The sequence below is a fragment of the Metopolophium dirhodum genome, chromosome 1 (assembly GCF_019925205.1).
Source record: "Metopolophium dirhodum isolate CAU chromosome 1, ASM1992520v1, whole genome shotgun sequence".
Taxonomy (NCBI): domain Eukaryota; kingdom Metazoa; phylum Arthropoda; class Insecta; order Hemiptera; family Aphididae; genus Metopolophium; species Metopolophium dirhodum.
The window spans coordinates 136,875,451-136,890,399 of NC_083560.1; the positions used below are offsets into that span (position 1 = coordinate 136,875,451).

General features: G+C 31.1%; 1 protein-coding gene across 1 annotated transcript; it reads left to right on the plus strand.

Moving 5' to 3' along the window:
* The first annotated feature begins 11,274 nt into the window (after nucleotides 1–11,274).
* LOC132935847 (uncharacterized) lies at nucleotides 11,275–13,864 on the plus strand. Its single transcript, XM_061002476.1, has 2 exons — nucleotides 11,275–11,438; nucleotides 11,526–13,864. The coding sequence occupies exons 1-2, from the start codon at nucleotides 11,322–11,324 to the stop codon at nucleotides 13,632–13,634; spliced, it is 2,226 nt and encodes a 741-aa protein (XP_060858459.1). The 5' UTR covers nucleotides 11,275–11,321; the 3' UTR covers nucleotides 13,635–13,864.
* Nucleotides 13,865–14,949: the final 1,085 nt, after the last annotated feature.

The window sequence follows — 14,949 nt, forward strand, 5'->3', positions numbered from 1 at the left end:
GAGTTCTGCCTACTTCTCCGGAGAAAACCTCCGGATATTGGCATAGGACTTCTTTGACCCGTATACCGTACTCTCCTTCGGGTAAACCTGCGGTTGTTAAGTCCACTCCTACGGTGACCGGAGTTACTGGATTTCTCCAACTTACAGAAACACGTATTTCTTTCCCCAGGTGGATTATGCAACCACTGTAGTCCCAAGCTACTTGTTGCTCCACGAGGAAATCATGGCCCAGAAAGACATCTCCAATGAGAGTAGAAAATATGCTTTTAATTAAATAAGGAGTAAAGATGATAATATCTATACCCCTTGAATAATAATATTTATTTAGCTACTTGCTGAGGCATATCTATTTTCTATAATTTAAAATGAGCCGTTAGCTAATCAAGCGTTGTCATTTCATTTGTTTCCCTTTTTTCATAAAGTTCTACAATATATTATAATTTTTTAAAACTTCTTAGTTATTTTTCAAAAATAGGCTCATACAATAATTTAATGTACGGTTACTTCAGTTGCCTTTGATTATTGAGACTAAGGATTTCATGTATGTAACAATGTAGGTTGTAACCTTTCACAATATCATTTGAGTGAAGTGAATGTATAAAGAAAATCAGATAGTATGTGTGTAACTCAGTTGATCATTTTATGCAGACTACCTTTTTCCAAATTATGTTTACAGTTTTATCGGTAAGTAAAATGTTTAACTCAAGTATTAAGTAGGCATTAGAAAATATATGTATTATATAATAATAATAAATTTTATTTTTATTTTAGTTGAATGCAATAGACAACAATGAAGTATAAGTACCTATATTAACATAAATAGGTACCTACTAAAATAAATTAAAATAACAACACAATAATAAATTATAGATAAGTATTGATATTTTAATAAATGTTCAAAATGATTACCATCCATATCCAAACAAAGAGATAACCGTTTATATAGTCACTTCACTAGTTGTAGTTTTTTTTAATACTCATGAAGGTATTTTATTATATATTTCAACAATCCTATTTTTCAAATCATTGATATTATTCGACTCCTCTTTATAAACTTCGCCTTTTAAAAATCCCCAAAAATAAAAATCGAGAACATTCATATCTGGAGAACGTGGTGGCCAAAGAATTGTTGAGCCTTGAGTTCCTATCCATTTACCACTAAAAATATCATCTAATAAAGCACGTACAGCTAACATATTATGAGCTGGTGCACCATCATGTTGCCAAATCATATTAAGGCGTTGATCTAATGAAATATCTAATGATTGGAGTTAATCTAATGGTAGTTCGTTTTTTAAAAAATTAAGATAACTGTTTCCATTAAATTATTTTCAAAAAAATACGGACCTATCAATCTATCATTAATTATGCCCTACCATACATTTATACCCCATCTAATTTGTTTATTACATTCTTTAATCCAGTGAGGATTTGTATCGCTCCAATAGTGAGTATTGTGGTGGTTTACGGTTCCATTATTATGGAATCTTGCCTCATCAGTCCATAAAATCTTTTCCAAAATAGTGGAATCATCTTCTAGCTGAACCATCATATGAGCAACAAAAGTAAAACGACGTTCATAATCTATTGGCTGGAGTTGCTGAACACGAGTCGATAAGTAAGCATGATATTGATACTTTTTTGAAATTCTTTGAACAGCAGAATATGATAAATTTAAATATTCTAAAAAAATATAATATTCCGTCAATCGAGGTGACTTGGAACGATTTTGACATACTTCTTGTTATTCGGAACTTAAAAAAAATCGCACTGAACTACATAAAATACATAAATGTGTGCATACGTCTCATGAATAGGATAAGACCTTTCATTTAGTTTTTTGACCAAAACTGAACTTAAAAAAAAATAAAAACTACGTGTTCCAAGTCACCTCAATTTTTGGGTGACTTGGAACAGCTATGAAAATTGTATGTGAAATTCAATTCAAGAACGTTAAAGGTGACTTGGAACAAAATTTTTATTTTAAAAATTAACACAAGAACATGCTTAATAAATATTAAAAAGAAACAAGTTAACTTTACCTTTTTTTAACAGTAAACTCAATATTTAAATAATAAAATATCAATAACATGATAAAAACAAAATAAAAACTCTTTCTAAATAGATCTTCAACAGGCAATCTTTTTAATACTTTTTCTCTGTCAATGGGATATATTCCTGTTGCTTCAAACCCTGCTTTTATATTGCTAATTTGTGAAACTGAAAGCTTTTCCAACGTTTTTTTAAGTAATTTAGGAAAAATCTCTTTTGGAATTGTACCTCTCCTAGTTCTTTAATAAGCTTTTAAAACTTTTCGCCATGCAATTTTAACTGGCCTAAAGCAAGACACGTCTAAAGGTTGTGTCAAATAAGTGCTATTGGGTGGTAAAAATATAAATTTTATATCATTTTCTTTACATAACTGGATAATTTTCATTGACATATGACTTGCTAGGTTATCCCCAATAACTACTTTATTACCTTCCAACCGTCGAAAATGGGGTATAACAACAGTTATGAACCAATCTTCAAAAATACTTTGGTCGAACCACCCAGATGGCGTTCGATTATACCTGCATTTTTCTGGACCTCCAAGAGTCCATGAATCCCATAACTGTGTGGATTTATATACAACATAAAGGGGTAACATTGACCCAGCAGCATCAACAGAAAACATCACTGAGGTTGCTGACTTTGTTGAGTCCATTATATTGTCAGCATGCTTCGAGGTTTTTCTTACCAGGACTTTAATTCGACCAGGATCATCAACAAAATTTGTTTCGTCGTAATTAATGATATTTTGTGGAGGTATACCTGAGAGAGAAATTTCCAAATTATTATAATATTCATTAATTACTGTTCTTGACACTGCAGCTCGTGAACGTTTTATATTTTCACCAAGTCGTATCTTTAGAGCTTTACTGTGTCTTTGAATAAAATTTTTATACCAAACTTCACCAGGTAAATTGTTTTTAAATGGTTTAAGATTTTTGCCAGCACGATCCAAGTATGATTTTACTAAATTTTTCACATCATCTTTTTCAAACGGAAAACCCCAATCAGAGGCGTACAATATAGCATCTACAATACATTTTTCTTCTAAGGGAGTTAATACATTTTGTCCACCATGTTTATTAACGTTTTTTTTATTTATTTTTCTACTCAAAGTAGAAATGGATATACCATATTTCTGATATGCTTCTCTGTATGAAAGTTTTTTTTGTCTTACCTCATCGAGGGCCTGTTGAAGTGTTTCGTCACTGTAATTTATATATGTCCGGCTACCCGGTATACGCTTGTATTTGTTTGGCATTTTTGGTATTCCAAGTCACCCTCAATTTTCTTCTGTAAAATAAAACTTAAGTTATAAATTTGGCAAAAAATGTTTAAGGACTTTTAACTACAAAACTCTGCTTTTGAAGTGTCCTTTAATGTATAAAAAATATACAAACCTTTAAATTTGACTTCAATCACAAACATTTGAAGCACTTTTGAGAGCAATGATAAAATCGCTGTTATCATAAGAAATGTTTGGTTATTTTTTTTGGTGGTAATGATAAGAACAAGCACATGGTTGATGATAACATTTATTATCACAAATATTGTACATTTAATTTGAATGGAAGCAGAATTAAATTATATAATTTTGTTTCATAGATAACCTTATACGTTTAAAAAAAAAACCGAAGTGTTTCATTTCACCTCGCAGTTCCAAGTCACCTCGATTGGCGGTTATTGAAAATGTATATTATATTATTGTTTATTAAAATTTATTTATTTTTTAGGTTTACTTGCTACAACTCTTAATGATATATGCTGGCTTTCAATTAATTTGCATAATACTTCCAATGAATTATTATCAGTTGTCACAGTATTTCGTCTTTTTTTTTTGTCATAAATGTACCATTCATACTGAGTTGTTTATTAATTCTATAAAACATTGAATGACCTGGACACTGGCGATCAGCATAACGCTGCTGATACAACCTATAAATGCATATTATACTTATTTTTCTCATTATACTGTATTTAATTTTATAAGAAGTACATAATTTGTATGTAAAATATAAGTGTGAAAATCATATTGAAGTTTTTTTTAAATTAACTTGGAAAATGAGTTGCCTATCTATTTGTATGTTGTAGTTTTTAGATTTTGTTTTTATATTACCTGATTTTTTTATTCTTAAATTGTATAGTATAATAAAATATTGTTAATATCCATATTTTTCTGTAAACATTTACATTATAATGTAAGATTGAACACTTAGGTGATTCAAGTTAATAAAAATAAATAAAAAATATATGTTTAAGTTTATTTAATGAATAAATATACATATGTAATATTGTTTACCTTGCAGCAGCTCTGGAAATTTTCCCAGATCCTATGAAACAATGCAACATATTAGTTTTTTCAATATAAGTATACATATTAATATGATATGTATACTTAATTTGCATTAATGGATATGAAATCAATATAAAATAAAATAAAAGTCGACAAAAAATATAACATTAGATAAATTAGTTTTATTAAAACATATTGTAGTCAATGTACAGATAAAGATTCAAAAGTTAAACAGTAACAACAAAGTTAAAAGTACTTTAAAATGATAAAAGTTTGGGATAAACCCTCACGATACTGATATTGATTGATGTTAGGAAATACCAAAGATAATCGTAAATGGGTATAGGGTAGTGATGAATACACTCAAGTAGGTAAGTAGGTACCTTGCGATAAGTCACAGTTATGATCCAATTGGCAATTACTTATTAATTATTATAATATGGCACTATGACAATCAGTTATTGTAACGAGTATGTGCTATAGGTACATTGTACAAAGATTATCACTATTATACCTTGGATTCGATTTTAATACATTTAGCTTCTGGTCTTTATAATGGATAATATGTATTATTATTACCAATGCGGCCATAAACTAAATGAGTGTTATAAAATACATTTTGGGGCAAAACTTAAGCTTACAGTACAGTGTACTTGATAAATTGATTTGAAAAGTGTAATATCTTTTACCTTGCTATAAAAATCCTAGGGTAACTCTACTGTCTAAGTGGTATTTACACACAAGCACCACCCAAAACCATCCAACTTTGAGAGGCTATATCTCGTCAACGGATTAACGAAAAATGAAAATTTAAATGTGAAAAGTCATTAAAAAAATAGCCTTATTATTTTAAGTATAGATTGTCATTTGAAAATCAAAAGTTGATAGTGGTTTACCCAATAAATATAGGGGTGAAAAATAAAAAAAAATATATAGTTCTAGAACAGCATGGATATAAAATTTTGAAAAAAAAAAAAAAATTGAAAAAAGTAAATGGTTTTGAGAAATATTGAGTGTTTTACGTTAAATGAATCACCCTGTATACCAAAAAACTAGTATATGGGGCACTAATGGGACTTTTATTCTTAACCCTTTCAGTCACACATTAAAAAAAATTTCTAACATCAATTTTTTTTTGGAAATGGTTATTTATTTTACTTATCATATTACATAAAAAAATAATAAAAAAAAAATAATTTTAGTCTTTGTACTTAAAAAATGGTGGTTAATACGTCAAACCACTGTGACAGTCGACACACGCATAAATTAATTATTATTTAGCATGAAATGCTTTAAAACAATTTTTATATGGTGTCATACACAAACCAACTCCACATGATGAACATTCCCATGTTGTTCTTCGGGGATTTTCTTTTGTACTACAATGATGACATCTTCTGGAAGTACATGTAGATGGTATATGCCCAGCATTTGAATATCTTTTTTCAATTGGTATTTTTGATTTGAACATATTAATAGGTTTGGGTGGTGTTTTTTACCCTTTTTTTTGGTTCTACCCTAAACCTACCCAAGTTTTTATTTGTTTTCAGATTTTTATAGAATTCATGATACACTTCAGGAATAAAAATTAACATTGACATAAGATCTTTTTTCTTTTCTTCAGTTATACCCAACGGATTTGTATATGCTATTGGTATGTCCATGGGTACTTCTTTGTTTTTTGATAAGTTTAACTTCAAAAATGGTGGCCTCATTTGTAAGTTGTAACTGATCATTTTCCGCTGATAGTATGGATAGTGAGCCCAAAATAACACTTCTTTCAAATGCATCATCATTATTCTATTAAAAAATATACATAATTAATTAATTTTATAAATATCACTAACTATATTATGCACTATTCATGCAAAACAAAATACCTGATCTACAGGCATTACTACTACATCATTAACATATTCCAAAATATTATGTTCATAAAATGGCATCGGTTTGCTTCCTTCTAATAGCTGGGGTGTGCCCAAAATAACACTTTCTTCAAATTCATGAACATTATTCTATTTGAAAAAAAAAAGTTAATTAATCTTATAATAACCTATATGTATATGCTTGCAAAATAAATTACCTGTTCTATAGGCAAAACAGCTTCATAATTTATATTTTTCACAATATTAAGATCATCGTTGGAAATTTCATTTACATAATTAGCATTATCCAAAATATTGTAATCATCATTGGAAATTTCAATCACATAATTGGTATCATCCAAAGTTATATTGCCAATTTGTGTTCCATATGATGGTTGAGATTCATTGACCCATTGCTAAGAAACAAGAATCAAAATATTAACATACTACACAGGTACATTAAATTGCAAATTCTTTACAATTTTAACTAAATAATGAATAATATGTACAAAGAATATAATATTCAATTTCTGATCTAAAAGATTTTTTTGATTTTTAGTTTAGTACATAAGTGTTTAAAATATGCAACTTAATTAAAATGTTGCATGTATATTTAATATTAAATAGTAAATATTAATTAACTACAATATAATTAAAGTTAGATATCTATAATAAATTAAGATATGTAACTATTTTAATTTTAGTAATGTAGGTAAGTATTATAATCATAGTATAATACCTAAAAATTATAATAACTTACTATGTATAGGTAATACTAGAACTCAATATAATAATTTATTGTATTTCAAATTTCAATACTCGGGTCAAGTATTAATGTTTTGAAATTAAAATATGATTACTAATTATTACTGAATAATAACTACCATTTAATGATATACTGCAATATTATACCTACTGCAATAAATGCGTTGATAGGTTGATAACAATATAAATCTCTAGTTAACCTATTATGAGTATGAAATTAATGTTCACTTACTCTTACATAATCCATATTATATTGATCATTATATTTTTCACATGTAGTCTTATGAAAAAGTTTGGTCAAATTTCTACAGTAGGATGGCTTAGTGTATGCTGCACTAGGCTCAATGGCATCTGTAGAGAAGTTGATACAAAATATTGAATTTTTTATAATGGTAACTGAATGTAATAAGTAACAACGTTTAAAATAATAATTTTTTATTTAAGTAGGTACTTACTGTTACAAGCCAACTTTAATAATTGTTGAGTTCTTTTTGACATTTTTATACTATTAAAATACCTACCTATAGGTTCCATCAATATTATAATCATTATTATAAGCTGTACAAAAAAAACTATAAATAATATTATTAATAGTATTATAATTCAGTGACTTGACTTGTTTCTCACTAAATCGTTTAATTATTTTTGACTTGACATTTTTCTCACAAAATCATTTAACTGTTATTGAGTTGACACGTTTCGCACACAAATATAACACAATAACAAGTCACCGTATGTTAACAACAGTGTTACCAATCGATGCAGCGTAAAATTTCCTACAATTTTGATATATAATATAAAAATAACCAAAAAGTTACTTGACACGTTTCTCACAAAGTCCGTCCATATAATTATATCAAAAAAAAAAAAATTTAAAAACCTGCATGTTTAAGTGTTAAGCAAGTCAGTCAGCACCGTCTAAGACGAAATCAAAATGAGCAATCTGTCTTCTGCGGATAGAATGGTAGGTATGTGCCGTCACATGACCGGTGCTTTTTCTTATGTAAAAAGTGTAAAGTCGAAACCGTGTTGGAGTGTCTAGAAATACAGTCATATCAAGTCAAAATCTATTAACTTTAAAGTTCGTCAGCTAGGTTGGCTATCCGACTTAGTCGACTTAGTCGGATAGCGAGCAATGTGCTGCAGAAAATAAGTCTAGTATGTCTAGCTGCTATAAGTGAAGAGAAAAAATAGTATTTTCCATGAACCCAATCACACAACATTCGAAATAACTTACGAAAAATAAGTATGATTATTAGTATAATTAGTATGATATAATAACAATGACAATTTAAAGAAAATAATATGTGTTGAATTCCTAATAATTTAAATAACATATAGGTACATAATAAACAATATACAGTCATATAATGTAAAATTAACATGTATATTATTATATTATTTATGAAATATAAAGTGAATAAAAATGCAAAAAAGCCAATTGACGGGCGGCCGTGCTTTAGAATACACGGTACAGTCGTTGCCGCCCGAAGAGAGCTACGACGGTTTCGAACCCGGACCTACCTGTCATACTATGTTTGGGGAACCTACGCCTAACCTATCGAGCCACAGTTTGTGATGCCAACTGCGGTCAAAACTTCAACAGTTAAGCTGTGTGTCTACGGAGCGACGTAAACCAATATATTCGATATACATCGATGTAATCGTATATAATTCTATGTATCATAATTCTACACACTGTTTAAACTTTAATTGTGATTTTATTCACTTATATGACCGTTATTATGTATGCTTGAATAATACATTTATTTGTGTTTAATAATATATTTAATTGTGTTTAAGTTAAGAAATATACCAGCTACGTTATTAAGGACCAAATAATACGTCTACAATCACATAATGCAATATTTATTGAATCAAAAACAAAACAAAAAAAACAGTATATATTTATTGTGCACTTGTGCGTTGGAACGAAGACCGACTGACATTTCGTGAACGCGAATTTTTAAGTGTACAAACCGCATATTCACGGGGTTCAAAAGAAATAAACTTAAATCAATTAAGGCAATTGAAAAGACGAAACGAAAAGCAATAATAACGACCTACGCTGACGTCGATTGGCTATGGACCAATATCGCGTACAAACCACGCGGCTTTTAAAAGAAACGAACTATATGTGAAAATGTCTAAAAGTCGAAAAACAGCGTAAAAAGCGTAACATTTTTCGAAAACGTTTAAAAACCGACCGCCGCCGTCGCGGCGAAGGTACGCGATTGATGGTGCTATAGGGAATCGACGGGATCGGTCCGGCGGACTGGGGAAACAGAGCGGTGTTTAATTTTTTCCGCCATGAGATCCTCCATGAATTCCCTATAGATCAGTTGTTTTTCTTGTGATTTTATAGTATTAGACTAGCTCTCCGAGTGTCGCTGGGGGAGACCCCCAGACCCCCAGGAGTTGGTTATGAGTGTTTTCGATGTCGGAAGCCGCAGTGGTCTTGTGGTCTGGTCATCAACCGAAGCCGACGCGGTGTACGGGTGATACAGAGGTCTAGTGATAGGGATCTGTGAAAAAATTCAGTGATAAGGATTTTAGATTTTGATAAGGATGGTGGATTAGTGATAAGGATTTTGGATTACTGGTAAGGATAAGGAGCCACCGTCTTTTTTTGAGTGTCTAGCAGGTCAGTCACCTCGAATGAAGTTCGCCGTAGTAATAAGGGTAGGCCATCCGACTTTGTCGGATAGCGGACAATGTGCGACGGCTGGGTCACGTCGTCAGGTAAGCAATCCGACTGCGTCGAATCGCGGACAGCGTTCATTACTGTCACCGAGAACGGAAAAATTAATTACGTGAAAAAATATTCAAAACATTTCGGGCTTCTATGCGAGTGATATAACCTCCGACTTTTTAGGGTGTCTAGCGACCTGCTGAGTCAACTCAGTGGTCCGAGTAGGCAATCCGACTTCGTCGGATAGCAGACAATATGCGACGGCCGGGTCACGTCGTCAGGTATACAATCCGACTGCGTCAGATAGCGGACAGCGTTCTTTACTGTGAAAAAAATTGTAAAACATTTCGGGCGTCCATGCAAGTCATATAGCCGTCGTATTTTTTTGAGTGTCTAGCAGGTCAGTCACCTCGAATGACGTTCGCCGTAGTAATAAGGGTAGGCTATCCGACAATGTGCGACGACTGGGTTACGTCGACAGGTATGCAATCCGACTGCGTCGAATCGCGGACAGCGTTCATTACTGTCTCCGAAAACAGAAAATTAAGTAATAATGTACGTGAAAAAAAATTCAAAACATTTCGGGCTTCTATGCAAATCTTATAGTAACCGTCTTTTTAGGGTGTCTAGCAGGTCAGTCACCTCAGTGGTCCGGATAATTATATATATGCAGTATAATGTTATACTATGTATACTATGTATATATGTAAATAAACTTTAGGTATATAATAAGCAAACCCATATAATGTTACAAATTACAATAACCAATACGATCTACAAAAACATTAAACATTTCCATGCGTAATATATATTGGAAATATTATGTGAATTTCCAGCGGCCACGTTAATAATTTCTGTCGTCATAAGCTTAGTAGTAGAGTAGAGCAATATAGAAGCGAAACTCGATCAGCGGATCGGGGTTCTGTTTCCCATACGAACCTCCGAAAAACACGGAAACGTTTCCGCGCACCAACATGATGTTTGACCCAAGGTCTCCCGTATCGTGTAATCGGGGGATACGTAACGCGGGGTCGGCTTGTTAAAAGTCGCGCCTACAACTTACTGTAAGTCATTTGCTGATAGCGAGAGGATCGACGATAAACGGTCGGTGATAAGGCCTACCACTTTGGCGGTATTCTGTCAAAGGCGGGAATGTTTGAAAACCATGTTTGCGTGTGTATTAATGAATTTGAGTGATGATCCTGTGGCATTATTATGACTATATGAAAATTTTTTGCAAAAATGAAAAAAAGAATGATGGTCAAAAGTGTAAGGTGTAATGCTGTGTTCGAATGAATAATATAAAAATATAAAATATCGATATAATATGTCAATTCAATAAATCAGCCGTGCGATATCGTCACCCGCATGGGTTACCTGCAGTGTTGCCAGATGTACGGTTTGGATCGTACTTATACGGTAATTTAGAGCAAAGTACGATCTACGATCTTACTTTGAGGACCGTACATAAATGTACGATCTTACAAATTTCAACAGACCATTGACATTTATTTAGATCTATGCTAATCATACGCTATGGATGGGGCCATGCCCATCTCGACCGAGTAAACAATTTGAAGCACATATAAATATATAAATATATGAACATATTATATTATATTATGATAACTGATAAGATATAATATCTTAAATCATGATTTACCTTGTATTTTTTATTGTTCTTGATAAGAATACAATATTTTATATCTTTGTTGGTGTTGCGTCTTTATATTTTCTATTTACAATGTCGGACATAGAAGATACGCCAGAGGTTTGTTTAGATTTTATTAGTAATTTGATTAATTATTTATGTAATATATTTGAGATAAAATACTCCTAACCAAATTATTTACAATAGGTGTTTGAAGAAGAAGGACCGTCGACACCAAAAAAGAAAAGATCTCTAAGGAATGAACTTTCCAAACATGAAAAAGAAAAACACAGAAAGCAAAAATATAGAGAAGAATGGGAGAGCAATAAGGAATTTAAAGGTTGGCTTAAACCTGAAAGGGATAATCCCTTTAAGGCTAAATGTATCATGTGCAACGTGAGTTTTGTTTCTGAACTGAGTTGCATTAAAAAACATTGTAACAGTTCGAATCATATAAAGTCACTAAAAAGTTCGTCTCACTTTAAAAATATTATGTTAAATTTTCAAGTTATGGCGAAATCTAATCCTTTAAATAATTCTGTCAAAACCGCAGAAATTAAATTGTCTGCTCTTTTAGCTGAACATAATGTAGCATTTTCATTAATCAACCATTTAGAGCCCTTATTAAAAGAAATTTTCCCAGACTCTAAAATTTGTAAAGAAATGAAATTGAAACGAACTAAAGCTACAAACATTATTACAAATGTAATTGCGCCTGTGGAAAAAGAAATGTTAAGTCTAAAACTGAATAAAAGTAAATTTTCAATTATGATTGATGAGTCAACCGATGTTGCTTGTATATCTACCATGTGTACTGTAGTACGGTTTTTTGATACAGAGTCCAAGATTATTGTTACAAGGTTTTGGGACTTAGTACAGGTCTTTGATGTAAAAGAACCAGAGACAGTTGATAAAGGAGCAACTTCAGAAAATCTGTTTAGTAAATGTATTCAGTCATTTGAAAATCATAATGTTGATGTAAAAAACATTGTTGGATTTGGTTCTGATGGCTGTTCGACAATGATGGGGTCTAAAAATTCTGTTTCAAGCCGGCTGAAAATCACATTCCCGGGAATCTTCGTAATGAAATGTATTTGTCATTCTCTTCATTTATGCTGCAGTGAAGCATGCAAGTCCTTGCCCCGAAGAATTGAAGATTTTGCTCGGAATGTATTTAATTTTTTCAGCCACAGTAGTAAGCGACAGAGCCAATATATAGAATTTCAAAACTTTTTCAATATTTCTGTACATAAATTGCTGCACCCATCTCAGACGAGGTGGTTGTCGCTATTTGCTGTTGTCCAGCGTATTTTGGAACAGTGGATGGCTTTACATTCATATTTTAATGAAAAGTGGTTTTCAGAAAAACTTGTTGCTGCAGAAAATATTTATACCCAGCTGAATGACCCTTTTACAAAAATGTATTTTTTTTTCTTGGAATGGGTGTTGCCAAAATTTAGTGCATTAAACCAGTATTTCCAAACTGAGCAAGTGGTATTGAATAATTTAAATGAAAAAATGGAATTAGTTTACAAGGAATTATTACTATGTTACATGAAAAGGGACTATGTTCTCCAAACTCCATTAGCTACATTGAATCCTGCCGATCAAAGTAAATTTATGAGTCCTTCAGAAGTTTATTTAGGAGTTAAAGTCCTTACTCATACAAAAACCCCAGCTATAGTACAAAGGCCAGATTTGCTAAAAGAATTTATTTCTAGATGTGTTGATTTTCTGAAAGTTAGCTGTGTACAAATAAAAAAACGTTATGATTTTTCTAACCCAATTTTACGATTATTAAATTTGTTAACACCAAAGGTAGCTCTTTCTTCAAAAACTAGGATTGAATATCCATCTGTGTTATGCCTTACACAACTACTGCCTAGAATGGTGAATCAAGATCAAATTCAACTTATTGATGATGAATGGCGAACATTACCATTAGTGGCTTTACCAGAAAATATTAAATTAGAAAATCAGCCTGATAAATTTTGGTCATTAATACTTGATTTGGAATCAGGTCAATTCAAAGAACTTGCTACATTTGCTTTGAATGCATTTTGTCTGCCTCACTCTAATGCTAGCTGTGAACGAGTTTTTAGTAAAATTAATTGTATTAAAACAAAATCTAGAAATAGATTGATTGTTAAAACGGTAGCTTCTACAGTTATAGCTAGTGAATGCATTAAAAAAGAAAATGGGAACTGCATTACATTTCAACCAACTAAAACAATGGTAGACAGTATGACATCATCTACATTGTACCCAACAACAAATAAGACTGATACCTTTGAAGACTTTTTTCTAGAAGACTGAATTATTATTTAAAATCTTTATTATAAAAAATGTTTTTTCACCAAAAAAGAAAAGACTGTTAATTTAAAATTGTTTTGTTTTATACATTTATAATCATGTTATAAAAACATAGTTATTATAAAATATGTTTTTTTTTATCAAGGAAGATAATACTTTTAATTTGTTTTGTTTTATACATTTATAATCATGTTATAAAAAACATAGTTATTATAAAATTTGTTTTTTTTTTATCAAGGAAGATAATACTATTAATTTGTTTTGTTTTATACATTTATAATCATGTTATAAAAACATAGTTATTATAAAATTTGTTTTTTTTTTTATCAAGGAAGATAATACTATTAATTTATTCTGTTTTATACATTAATTATAATCATGTTATAAAAACATAGTTATTATAAACATTGAGGTATATAATATAGTTTATATACCTCGATGATTATAAAATATGTTTTTTTTTTATCAAGGAAGATAATACTATTAATTTATTTTGTTTTATAGATTTATAATCATGTTATAATAAACATAATTATTATAAAATATGTTTTTTTACCAAAAAATAAAAGACTTAATTTAAATTCTAAAATCAGAACTATTTTCGATTTTGCGAGATCTAAGTTAAATTTTTGTGTACGGTTTTGAACCAGAAAAACGAACTTGGTTGTACGGTTTTGAACGAGAAAAAACGAACTTTTTGATAAGACTGTACGATCGCTACAATTTCATAATCTGGCAACACTGACCGTGGTCGTCGTCACACGTATTACAATATCTGTCTGTGATAACCATATTATAGTATATGAATAAACGTGTCGTCGTTGAATAAATGTGTTGTGTATATTAAAAGTGTCTACTCATTTCAAAAAACCGTTCCTACAGCTACAATATTGTACCTATTATGCCTATAACTTGCTTTATTACAATTCTTTGTAAGTAGTTAATGAAGTCAAATACTTTTCTTTTTTTTTTTCCTGTTTGAACCGACGGCGTCGCGGGAACTGCTTTCGCATTACTTCCGCGACGCCGCCATCGTTTATTGAAATTAAATAAATGTGACATTTTATACAATTTAATATTCACACCTTTTGTTTTGTCCCTTAATGGGCGCACATTGAAACTAATTTTTACATTTTATTAATAAAATAACATTGTTGGCTTAAGGCCCGCTGGTTGCATTTGTTGACTTCTCGACCCGGCTTTGCTGCCCGCCAGTCTTGAAGTCACGTTCATGGTCTTCCCGGCCCGGCTTGTTAGCCAGTCGGCCTCGAGTCTCGTGCCTCGCGGTTCTCCTTCCATTGTACTGGAGTTTGCGTCT